Below are 13,091 nucleotides of genomic sequence, written 5' to 3'. Positions count from 1 at the left end.
CCGATGGTCTGCTCGTGTTTTCTCAATGATACGTCTGTGCATCAAGTTGCTGTCAACTGGTAGTGCCATGATGTAGGAGGGAGGGAGGGAGGGAGTGAGACAACAAGATAGGGAGAGAAAGCGAGGAGGGGAGGAGAAAAGAGAGAGAGGGAGGGAGGCTGCAAATGGCAGCTTCTGTGACACCACAGGAAGGAGGGAGGGAGAGAGAAAGAGAGAGAGAGAGAGGAGAGAGAGTGAGCAAGAAACAGTCAGAGGGAGAGAGAGTGTGTGAGAGAGAGACAACGGCAGTCCAACTAGATCAGATTGCAAAAGACTGATAGAGAGCTGTTCAGTTAATAAGCAGTGAGAGGTTATTAGACAGGTTTACGGCAAATGTGAAGGATAGACTTAATGTTAGCAAAAAATAAAGGATGTGCAGAAGACCCGCTGAAGAAATTGCCTCAAAAAATGGAGATACAAAAACCTGACTTTTCATTTGGATAGTTCTCGTTAAACCTTTTGCACCTGTTTCGCAAGTCCGGCACTCACCGAGCAGCAGCAGCAGCAGCAGCTTGACCCGGGGTTCTGGTGTGGTTCAGTCTGGCCAGAACTGAAATTCCTCTGTGCTCCTGAAAAAGAGAGAGACAAGAGATCAAGCAAGGATGAAGAAATTCAAAGGGGGTCTGTGCCTTGTGCTGAAGATGATGGAGTGGTTTTCTCCGGTATTAGAGTGACACACAAACAAGGAACAGCTGTAGTGGTGCAGATGCAGATAATGCCTCAGTTTGGTTAACAGGGACACTGGGAGAGAAGATACCAACTTCTAGTGCTACAGCCTGGAGTAGGACAGGTAGAAATAAAGGTAAGACAAGGACAGAAAACTTTACTTCAAACTTTAAGCCTGCTTTTAACAACAATATCGATCACGTCATTAGTCTTTAGTTTTACAAAAGCGGCAGTAGGCGGTAATGTCCACTCTCAAGGATTCCCTGTGGAGCACATCCACAGTTATTCTGCTGAAATGTCAGAAATTCAATGCTATGAATTCATAAATCATTTTCAAAACAGCTGTTGATAAAAAGCATTAGTCTGAATTAGACTACACTAGGTATTGAATGCAAAGGCTTTGTAAACAAAATAAAGTGTGACGACTTCATCTTTTTATCTATGCACATGTCACCTTGAACTACGAGAAAACACATAAAACTGACCATACATGTGATGTAAATGTAAACAGCACAAACTGACACTGAAATCATATCTGTCGTCTGTTTTATTCCAAATCCATTGTGCTGCACCACAGAGCCAAAACAACAAATACTGTGTGATAGTGTAGAGCTCGCAGCAGAGAAGTCTTTCTGTAGAACGTGTTTGAACACAAAATAATGCTGTTGATTTTTCCACCTTAAAACCCTGTCTTTAGATTTTACTTCAGATTTTGGGCTGGTCAAGAAGGCCTTTTCTATCGATATAACAACATGACTTTGACAAGCTCCCAGTTCACAAAGGGTTAAAACAAAAAACTGACATGTACCTAAATGGGAGACACAGATCATCCTTAAAAATAACCAGTTAAAACAATAAAATTCAGTCCTGAAGTGCGACAGATGAAATTTGAATCCATAATAACGTAGCTTTCACTTCGATCTAAATTACATCTTGTTCTCTAAGCCAGGATAGCAAAGAGATACGATAAAAAAGCATTATATTGTGTGATAACAGCATTGCTAAAATGATAAAATAACTTACTGAACAGATATTCATTTGGTGACAATCCACTGACAATTATGAAGAGATTAATGATAAATGCTAGTTTTTAATTAAAATACATAAACATAAATGTGGAGTGGATTCTTTTCTATATGTTTCTTATCATAAATTGAATAGCTGTGCCTTTTTTGACCAGACAAATAAGCAATTTTTAAATATGCTAAACTGTGTGTGGTCGTGGGGGCTGCACAGTGGCGTAGTGGTTAGCACTTTCGCCTTGCAGCTAGAAGATCCCTGGTTCGCGTCCCGGCTTTCCCGGGATCTTTCTGCATGGAGTTTGCATGTTCTCCCTGTGCATGCGTGGGTTCTCTCCGGGTACTCCGGCTTCCTCCCACAGTCCAAAAATATGCTGAGGTTGATTGATTATTCTAAATTGCCCGTAGGTGTGAATGTGTGAGTGATTGTTTGTCCATATATGTAGCCCTGCGACAGACTGGCGACCTGTCCAGGGTGTCCCCTGCCTTCGCCCGAGTCAGCTGGGATAGGCTCCAGCACCCCCCGCGACCCTAGTGAGGAATAAGCGGTGTATAGATAATGGATGGATGGATGGATGTGTGTGGTCGTTACATTTCATACAATAAATAATGACACTAATTAGCTTGGTTTCAGAATCAATTGAGAACAAAAACAATTTAACTCTATTCAGCAGAATCTGAAATGCAGTCAAAGTAAACAAACTCTGTCTTGTCTGTATTACATCTTCACAATTCAACTACTACAAATAACTTTAGCACCCAGTGTCCTGGGAGTAGAGGACAGACATGAGTAGGTATTAATGGAAAAATGAGTTGCCTCAGATATTGCACTTTCCTGCCAGTCTATAAAGAAATCACTGATGTGCAGGTATAAAAGAGACAGAAGATGAAGAGAATGAATATTATGCAATGTTGCCTGACAGTTCAATGACCCCATCCTGCTTTTCATCTCAGCTTAGCTCAGCTTGATTCACTTTTATTACCCTAAATAGAAATTTAATATGCAATAAACAAAGTGAAAACATAAAAAACAGCACATTTGCCAAAATGGTACAAACAGGATCTACTGTGTGTACACACACACACACACACACACACACACACACACACACACACACACACACATACATACATAGATGTGTGTGTGTATGTATATATATATATATATATATATATATATATATATATATATATATATATATATATATATATATATATATATATATATATATATATATATATATATCACACATATCCTTTTGTATAACAGTATCTGTAAAGGCCAGTAGTACTATGTTTAAAGCTCTAACCAACAGGTGTCTCCTAAAATTGTAAATTGCAGAGTTCAGGTTTAATTTGAGTGATTCAGTCTTTGTGCATGGGTTCAAATAATTAAAAAACAAACTGCAAAACATAAAGATCAAAAAGGCCCAGGGAGAAGCTCACATGTGAGGATGATCAATCAATGGGAACCAGGTGTTCGAACAGTGGAACAGCTACAGGTGCAGCAGGAGAGAGAATAAAACACTCATTCTGTTCTACTTACGTAAAATACACAAGCTGTTATGACAATGTGAGAAGGTCACTCACTTCTGGAAAGTTTTATCAGTTCTAGATTAACACTTTTTTCAACAGCCGCCTGAGATGGCATCTCAGCACAGAGGATGGCCTACATACACAGTCGACTAGCCTCCAGGGTTGGTTACTGTCTAGTTTTACTGTTGTTGTCCTTTAGTCTTGCAGTTACAGCCTTTAAAAATGCCACCTGCCACCTGTTGCATTCCCTTTGAAAACAACAAAAAACATGCTGTTAACTAGCTTGTTTAATATACTTGCAATCTCACATTATCTCTGCATGTTAAAGTGGTGTTACTTTCTAGAGGAAAATACTTGCAGGTTACTTGAGACGAGATGAGTTCCGCGTGGTGAGCTATAGGAAAATACAATGACATCTGAGCCTTGGCTCTTCCTTCACAATGGCCTTGGGAGGTGGGCCGGGATCGTAGTTCCTCAGTAGCTCAGTTTCCTGTATGCATGTCTTGAGATGAAGTACCCTCTTGCACTCCACTTTATTGTTCCTCCCCAATCCTTTCTATTATTTTGCACATCCAATTATTCATTCTATTCATCCTAATCAGCTGCAAGCTTATCATCTCCCCTAGTCGCCCCTCTCAACTCCCTAAGAACACACACGGCAGACGAGGTCACAAAAGGTTATTGAATACGGTGCAAATCACCTTCTGTGTTCGTCCTTATGAATCAAAGATGTACGTTCTTCGGTTATTTTGTATTCTAGATTAAAACTGGTTCAACTGGAGGACAAGGTAAAAATTTAAATACAAAAATACACTATTAAGGGCATTCTTCTGAGAAGTCATCCCATGCTGCTTTTAGTATATTTGCACTGTAGTGTTGTAGTATTCTAGGAGTCAACAACTAGCAATAAAGACACAATCTGTGGTGCCAAAACAAAGAATAATGTCAGCCCACCACCAAAATTCAACTGTAACTACTTCCAGACTGACTGACACATCTCTCAATACGAGGACTAACACTAGACAACAACTACATCAACACATATTGGACAGCAGCACTTTAGTTATATTTAGTTGTTGTCTTTTGTTCATTCCTGTTTTTAAAAAATAAAAATTATAACTTCCGGGTAACAGCAGGTGCTTTGAATACTGAGTGTGGAGTTAGTCACTACAGGTTCATTTAAATAAATAAAAACAACATTAAAGTAGAAGCTTTTTTTTTTTTTTTTTTTTTTAATCTTATTTTGTATATTATCAGCTTCATATTAGGCTACTTGGTCATATGCTATTTTTACAATCAATGTAATTAAGGAACTATGGATTGCCACTTTAACTGCATAAGATTTATAGTTATTCAGCTGTCAAGTCTATTCAACAGTGATATACCAAACTATTTGGCATTTTAAAGATAACTATCAAATCTATTTAAGACCTGGAGACAAAAACTGATCTTTAACCACTGTATATGTTTTAATACACAAAGTCTCAGAGGGTCAAGCTGATTTTAGGAGTTTCATATGCAGCTACAAAAAAGGCTTTCTGCGTGCTTTCAGCTTCTAAAGCACTCGTCTAATGACTCCAAGGATACACAGAGGGTTTTTACTTTCATTTGACCAATTCGCCAGACACCTGACACTGCACGGCCACAGTATGATATGGACACTGCACAACATGAAGGGCTAGTCAGGTCATGTGTGTCATGTGGAGACCAGGATGCATAGTGTGAAATGCAGAGATGATATTCAGGCTCAAGATTCATCTCAGTTATGTAACACAGTCAGTGTCGCTACTACGTCAGCCCACCTACCATTACATGGGTGATCCAAAGAGCACAAACTAGATTATTTAAACCATACCTGTAAAAGTCGATTTCCAGATACAGTCAGAAAGGATTCGACAAACTATTTTGCCATATTACAAATTTTAACATTTATAAGGATTACTCTTTTTAGCATTAACAGGTGTACTCTATTGGGACTGTATGGTGTTGAAAGTCAAAATGGGCGCTTGGAAGTATAAAAATAGCACATTTAGCTACAGTATGTTTTTGTGATATGTGTATGTGTTTGACCCGAGGGGACAGTTTTAAGATTGTGCAGGAGGTAATCTAACCCTGTATCAGGAGAACTTCCACCTGAAAGCCTGTGAGAGAGGGGGGTATTTAGTGTGAGTTTGCGGCAGACAGCAGGGCATCTGGGATTTGGGAGCGCACATGAGTGAACTGTCAAGTCTTCAGGGCCCAAATCAGACAGGCAGACACACAACGGATGTGGCCAGGCGATAAAAGCTGTCTGCACCCAGAGGGGCTTCAGTCCAGCTCTCATGGGTAAAACTCCTTGACCCTGAGGCGCAACATCCAACGACCAGGCTATCTGCAGCCTGATCGAGACAATGACTTGACAGCTGTACTGACATATTTCAGATTAATTAAATTCCAAACACACATTCTGACACATACGGTAGGAGCATGTGCTTTAAAGTGTCAAGTATGTTGCAGGGCTAATCTTGTAATATTGCTATAAGCTAAAGTTTTAGAGTGTAATTACAATGAATATGTAATACAGGGCATTGCACCAAGGAGAAATCTGCTTGTATGGAGCACCTAGGGAAGCGAGTATAAATTTACTGCATCCTCACAACATGATTAATAACACCGCATATTGAACAGAATGGGGTCAAATAGAGTCCTCCTCCCTACATCTCTGTATGTAGCATCTGGAATTGCATGTCCGTGGAATCGGTGGCACACATAGAAGTCCCCTCGGAGCTAATACACAGACACACTACACCTAAGTCCCCTATTAAAAGTAATATAGTGAAAGGACAACGACAAACAGCACAGATAGAAGAGCATAGCCTGCCTGTTGGATGAGTGATAAGTGCATGGCATGCTGTTGATAGACTATAAATACAACCAAGAAGTGCTGAAAATTAACGTGACAGCCTTTTCCTACCAAGCATGACAGGCTCCTCATTTTATAAAACCAGACATGTGCAGCTACTAACACAATGGCAGTTTTTGTCATTAAATAATAATAAACATCTGGTAGGACTTCGTTTGTCTCCACTGCCAACCGTCTTTATAATTTGACAGAGGAGAGCACAGGAAATGCCATGTGGCAGAAGTGGATGTGCTGCGAGGCCAGCTCTTCACTCACCCAGCAGACATCAAAAGACTTGAGGACCCTTCAGTGAGGGCCAATTGGATTTTGAGTCGTGATGTTTAAAGAGAGCAAGATGGCGAGTAGAAGGAGTTTGAAGTAACTGAGGTAATCAGTATTAGGCATACTAACACAACAAATCTTGCACTGAGAAGTATGACAGGGAAAATCCTTATAGCAATGCTAAAAATACTATCAAACTTCACTGATACACAGTTCTTACAATCCGTGATTTTTCTGCTACATTTGTTATCACACAGATTTGGAAGGAGACAAAACTTAACAGAAGATTTGACTCAAGCAATACTGAACTGTTGGGTCAGATATTAGGAAATCTTGAAATAAGAAAACAACATATTTACAACATGGTTCATAATGGTTTCATCTAATCCTAAAATGGATCTTGATCATATATTAAAAATTCAAATCAGGTTAATCCAATGCAGTTTAACCATCTAGTTTGTACTCTAAAGCACAGACAGTTAATGTCTGACAGTTAATGTCAGTTAATAGTATAATGGTATCAGTGTCTTCGCTGTGGGCCAGTAAAAAAACTGTGAGAGTTGACATGAGTGTTACTTGTCTAACTGTTTTACCATTCATTAATTAAAGGCTTTTGGGTTTATTTATTTTGGAAAGTTTATTACATGTGGTGTGATTTGACTCTCATGTCAAAGTAAGCTGCTCACACATGTTCTCTTCTCCTGACACTCTCTGCAGGGACTGGATTAATGCACAAGGCTCCCACCCGGCTCCCGGTCTATGACTCACTAAAATGCAGCCTAGCCAGTGATCACGCTGTGAGAGGCCTTGGTCACACACTGGGACTCCAGGCCTGCCCTTCTGCTCTAACACTGCAGCTGGAGGCACTGTCAGGAGCATGAGTGTGGGAAGGATCAACCGCTACAGCATAGTGTCATCTGAGGAAGAGGGCCTGCGCCTCACTACCATGCATGGCATGAACGGCTTTGGCAATGGCAAGATCCACACGCGCCGCAAATGCCGCAACCGCTTTGTAAAAAAGAATGGCCAGTGCAATGTGCAGTTTGCCAATATGGACGACAAGTCGCAGCGCTACATGGCCGACATCTTCACTACGTGTGTTGATATTCGCTGGCGATGGATGCTGGTAGTCTTCACTCTTGTGTTTGTCGTCTCCTGGCTGGCCTTCGGCTTAGCCTTTTGGGTCATTGCTCTGCTACATGGAGATCTGGATAACCCAGCCGGAGATGACAACTTCACTCCATGTGTCCTACAGGTCAATGGATTTGTGGCTGCCTTCCTATTCTCCATTGAAACACAGTCTACTATTGGTTATGGCTACCGCTGCGTTACTGAGGAGTGCCCAGTGGCTGTCTTCATGGTGGTCTTCCAGTCCATAGTGGGCTGCATCATTGACTGCTTCATGATCGGCGCCATCATGGCCAAGATGGCAAGGCCTAAGAAGCGAGCACAAACACTTTTGTTTAGCCACAATGCTGTCATTGCCATGCGGGATGGAAAGCTGTGTCTCATGTGGAGGGTAGGGAATCTTCGCAAGAGCCACATTGTAGAGGCCCATGTCCGAGCACAGCTTATTAAGCCTCGGATAACTGATGAGGGGGAATATATTCCTCTAGACCAGATAGACATTAATGTGGGCTTCGACAAAGGCTTGGACAGGATTTTCTTGGTTTCACCCATCACAATTCTCCATGAGATAGATGAGGAGAGCCCCCTATTTGGAATCAGCAAACAGGACTTGGAGACAGCAGACTTTGAGATTGTTGTCATTTTGGAGGGAATGGTTGAAGCAACCGCCATGACCACGCAGGCTCGCAGCTCCTACTTGGCCTCTGAGGTCCTTTGGGGTCATCGGTTTGAGCCAGTCTTGTTTGAGGAGAAGAACCTGTACAAGGTGGATTACTCTCACTTTCACAAAACCTATGAGGTGCCGTCCACCCCTCGCTGCAGTGCCAAGGACATGGTGGAGAACAAGTTCCTAGTCCCCAGCTCTAATTCCTTCTGCTATGAAAATGAGCTGGCCTTCTTAAATCGTGATGAGGAAGAGGAAGAGGGTGTAGGTGGTGGGAGCAGGGCACTGGCAAACCTCAGTCCAGACCGGAACAGCCGACATGAGTTTGAACGCTTACAGGCCACCAGGGCACTTGATCAAAGGTCATATCGTAGAGAGTCAGAAATATGACCTTTATACATTGGCCCTGGGTCAAATTTCAATAACATTATCCAAGGGTAAAAATGCAGAACAATGCAAAGTGCCATAGGAAAAGCTGACAACTGTGAAAGAGTGGAAAACAAATAGGACCACAATAAAAGGGACTTAACTGGAAGGCACGGGGAAAAGCATGAGTACACAGCTTAAAACATTGTGGTATGGAATGTCTACAATCAAGGAAAAGGCTAGAGAAAGACCTTCTTCCTTCATGGAAACTTGAATCTTTTTTTCCACATGGTCATTTTGAGTTAAGAGTGTTTAATGATAGTGCATCAAAATACTATTATGACAGAAACCTTATAATCAAATAGGTGTAAATACATTTCTTAGGTAAGTTATGTTTTGTGTGCAGTATCAGTATCCAAAAACACCTCGAAAAAAATAGGAGTTGCTATTTCAACTTGTTCTTGGCCACAAACAATAGTGTTACAAGGCTTCTCTAAAGCCTTTCTCACAGTGCTGGACCTGCGTTCAGAGACACATTGAAAATTCATGCACTGCAGCATTCAAACGCACCGAGCCATGATAAAACATCTGACCGTGAGCCACTAAGAACAACACAATTCAACAATTCATCTTAGCATTAGTAAGATACCACAATCTAACTCCAACACAGGGAGAGTTTATAAAATTACTTGCACTATGAAGAACCTTAAAGAATGTGCTGAACAGAAATTAAACATTATGAACACTATTCATTATCACATAATGCCTCTTCTAAGCCCCCAACATCATGATTTGGCTGCTTACACATAATGACATGTACCAACACTGCTAAGAAGACAGCCAAAACAAAAGCACAAATGTTGGGCAGCTGACTTAAATAAACAGTCTGTAAGAACACTACAGTTTGATTTTCTAGGTTTAGGTTATTTAAATCAATAAATAAATAGCTGCAATTTGTAATTCCACAAACAAATGCACCTTATAGTGTACCTTTACTTTTGCAACTTATCTAACAAACTAAGTTGAACTAAAACCTGTATGTCGGCAGTCATTAACACGTTTTCCTTTCCGTACAGAAATTAAGACAAACTGGCATGAATTGATCCGACATGTTGTGCATTTGTTCTCTCTAAAAATTGATCTATGCATAGTAACCGTATCAGGGGACAGACATTCTACTGAGTTCTGAGATGAAATTATGTAATGCCGTTGCTTTAAACAACACCCAAGACAAACAGCCTGAAACTTAGAGGGAAAAAAGGAATTAAGTCAATTTCAAAGAAAAGCTGTTTTGTTTATCAAAGCTCTCTCTGACCAGAGTTACATTAAACTGATAGCACGTCTTGTTGTGTTTGGTTGGCCAAAGTGTAGTCCTGAGATCAAGCCACATAGGTGTTTCTATCCACCCCAAAGGCACCTATCTCAAATGTTAAATGGACAACATACAAGATACAAGAAACAAACATGATAAGGACAGATGTATCTATAACACTTTGTGTTATACTGATAAAGTTAGAATAGTTCAAATGTATAGGCAAACTCACAGTAGCTGCTCCTACAGCTCTATTCATTATGAATCAACAGTGGCTAAGTGGCCTTTATATTGTTACATAGAGAGCTCACTTGTTTTTAGACTAATTACAGGAAAACATGTTATTAATTTATTATCTGACACAATATTCCCTTAATTTGGCTAAAACGAGTATACAGATATAGACAAGCAACATTAAAACAAAGAAAAAAACTGCTTCCCCTTTTTACATTACTTCATTCTTGCATTTACACAAATCACAAACTGTAGACAGCTCAATGCATTTGAGCAATATGCTAATATGAAGAGTGAAGACACTGGAACAAGGTCTGAATGGGAGCAATAAACACTGAAGCACAATTTTTTTTTTTTAAATCAATGTTAATAAACATATTCTTAATGATTCCCTGGCAGTACACTGAACATACATATTTAGATATCTCAATTCACACTACAAGTGAAGGCATGGTGCAAGAAGAATGACCATACAATGCTTCTGTTTTTATTGTACTTGTATGCATACGATTTTGCTGATTTGATACCAAAGTAATAGAGTGTAGCTCAGACCGAGATTTTGAAATGATTGTTCCCTTGGTAATCCCCCCAAACCAGTTTAGACTGATGGTGATATAGACGGGTAGCAATATTCTAAAATGGTGTTTGAGTCTCCATTTTGCAAATGATCTCTCTGTAGATTTAAAGAATTTCTAGAAAAATATGCCATTCAATAAAACAAGTCCCAGTTGAGCCAAAACAAAAAAACAAACCAAGTCAAATTTAATTTGTACTAAGACTTATTTGATATCACTGTATACCGTAGTTTAAGAAACAAATGTATTATGCATGACAATTTTTTCATCGATAAGAGAAATAGCATTCAAAAATGATCCCTGATTCTAGATGCCTTGTCAGAGTATATCATTCAAACCCCATTATGTTCATGTTGCTTTGCAACACATTATTAATCGAGTCCAGCTTATATATTACCTCACTAAAACATGGATGTCATGTTCCTATGAAAGAATTTTAGTAAATTTTCACATATAAAAAATAATTTATGTGTAAAGAAGGAAGTTTTAGAATCTGATGAAAAGGTGCAACATGAAAACTAAGAGGAGAACCATAAAATGGTTGTTATGTTGGTCACAATGACTAATATTTTCCTAACAGTCATTTAACTTTAGTGATATGTTTGAGTCTATGATATTTCTTAGTTACATGTTGCTTTTTTAGAAAAAGAAAGTAGGATGTAGTAAAATCTAAATAGAACTTCTGACTGATAAGTGAAGCATTCTTTATCCAACTCCAAAGTTTATGCTCAATACCTTCTGGGAAGGTTATGTACACTGATGTGTGAAGCCTCTGCACCAACTCATAAAGTTTCAGAGGTGAAAAAGGTGAAGAGTCAACAGCTTCTACGCTATATCACTGAAATGGATAGCTCAATCATTTCTACTTTTTTCAAAGATTGTTTTAGATTAGATGTGTCCCATCCGAGCTCTTAAAAAAGAAGCACACACAAATCACCAAGGTTTTAGCTAGATATGAAGGTTTATAGTGTAAAAATCATAGTGATGTTATAAAATTGATAATAGGGAGCAGCCAGGCTGAACAAACCTGCTTATTTTTATACAAAGTTCTTTTTGATAGAATACAGCAATCAATATTTATCTGTTTTTACCAGAGTACTATAATGAAATCACCATTAAGAGGCAAAATATGATACTTGTCTTAGTTTTCAATTATCTAAGTTCTGTTTTTTTTTCTTTCTGCACAGAAGCTCATGATTAAACAGGTATTTCTCTTAAAGGGATGATTGGAAAAACTTTTGACCTCTGTAGAAGTCTTCCTATGTCCAGCAAAATGTCTACTGGGCTTTTGCTTTTAATTCAAAGTCATTTAAATTATTCAATTAAAAAACTAACTGTGAAAAAGCATTGTTTTTATCTCTTTTGTTGAATGTGCTACACCAGGGTGCACTGTACTAAAATGTAATACAGACTGAAACCCTGGATTTCCTCAGGCTTGGATAATCAATGGACAAAGCGGTAGCTGAAGTAATACATCGCCATGAGGGTTGGTTTAAGACGAGAGATCAAGCTTCGTGTCACCACAGTCAGATGACTTACTGGTCTTGGACCAATTATTCAAGAAGGTTCATCAATTAATCACTGTGACACACAAACAACCAGTGAGGCCAGGGGCCTTTTGGCCCTGTGGACCTGGCCAAGAGGAATGTAGCTGGCTTTGTCAGATCAATTGGGTAACAACACGAGAGAAATCATTATTACTCTTCTACCCCCACATGAACAAAGCCTTAATGTTTTCAATCATGAAATTTCCCTATGTATCTTTTTCACAGTAGACTTTTTGACATGGAACAATACAAAAAACAAATAAGATTAATGATGGCTGAATTCCATTTAGCTGCTTTACTTTCAGGGTCCTGGTATTATCATCAGTAACACTGTGATTTGCTTTCTAGGACAAGTCAAAATGTCTGCTGTGAAAAAGGCTTCCAGCACAGTGACTTCACATTCCTTCACACTTCATCATAGCGTAGCCAAAATTGGATATTTCTGATAATGACATTTTAGAAGTAGTAAATTTGATATATTAAATCTGTATAAAATGTGTGTGTGGAGAGAGTGAGATTTTTTTAATGGCTGCGTAAATTTGGTTATCGAAGAATTATGGCCAATTATTGTAGCAAGCGGGAAATCTTACATGTAAAAATAAACTTGAAAGTTGTTCTGGTTGACAAACTATGGGATGGTGACACTGTTTCTAAATTACCTAACATGTGCCTTTGGCATCAATCTGTGACAAGCTAATTTTAGCCATCATCAAAATTGTTCAACTCTACAGCAAATGGTTTGAAATGGAAGGGAATTTATTACATAAAGTTAGACTAAAGACTACGTCCTCCAAGACCTATGCACTGCAGGAAAGTGCTTGGTTGAAACAATTTTGTAAAGG

The 13,091-nt window shown here is 39.2% G+C and overlaps 1 protein-coding gene across 1 annotated transcript; it reads left to right on the top strand.

Moving 5' to 3' along the window:
- The first annotated feature begins 268 nt into the window (after positions 1–268).
- Positions 269–12,046, top strand: kcnj12a (potassium inwardly rectifying channel subfamily J member 12a). Its single transcript, XM_035955751.2, has 2 exons — positions 269–841; positions 7,141–12,046. Exon 2 carries the CDS (start codon positions 7,301–7,303, stop codon positions 8,603–8,605), a length of 1,305 nt encoding a protein of 434 aa, XP_035811644.1. The 5' UTR covers positions 269–841; positions 7,141–7,300; the 3' UTR covers positions 8,606–12,046.
- Positions 12,047–13,091: the final 1,045 nt, after the last annotated feature.

Source organism: Amphiprion ocellaris, chromosome 18, assembly GCF_022539595.1.
Source record: "Amphiprion ocellaris isolate individual 3 ecotype Okinawa chromosome 18, ASM2253959v1, whole genome shotgun sequence".
NCBI classification, from domain to species: Eukaryota; Metazoa; Chordata; class Actinopteri; family Pomacentridae; genus Amphiprion; species Amphiprion ocellaris.
This window is presented reverse-complemented; position numbering and strand designations above follow the sequence as displayed.

What these genes read in the sequence shown, in the direction of transcription:
- kcnj12a (XM_035955751.2), top strand. Translation starts at nt 7,301, where the DNA reads ATGAGTGTGGGAAGGATCAACCGCTACAGCATAGTGTCATCTGAGGAA.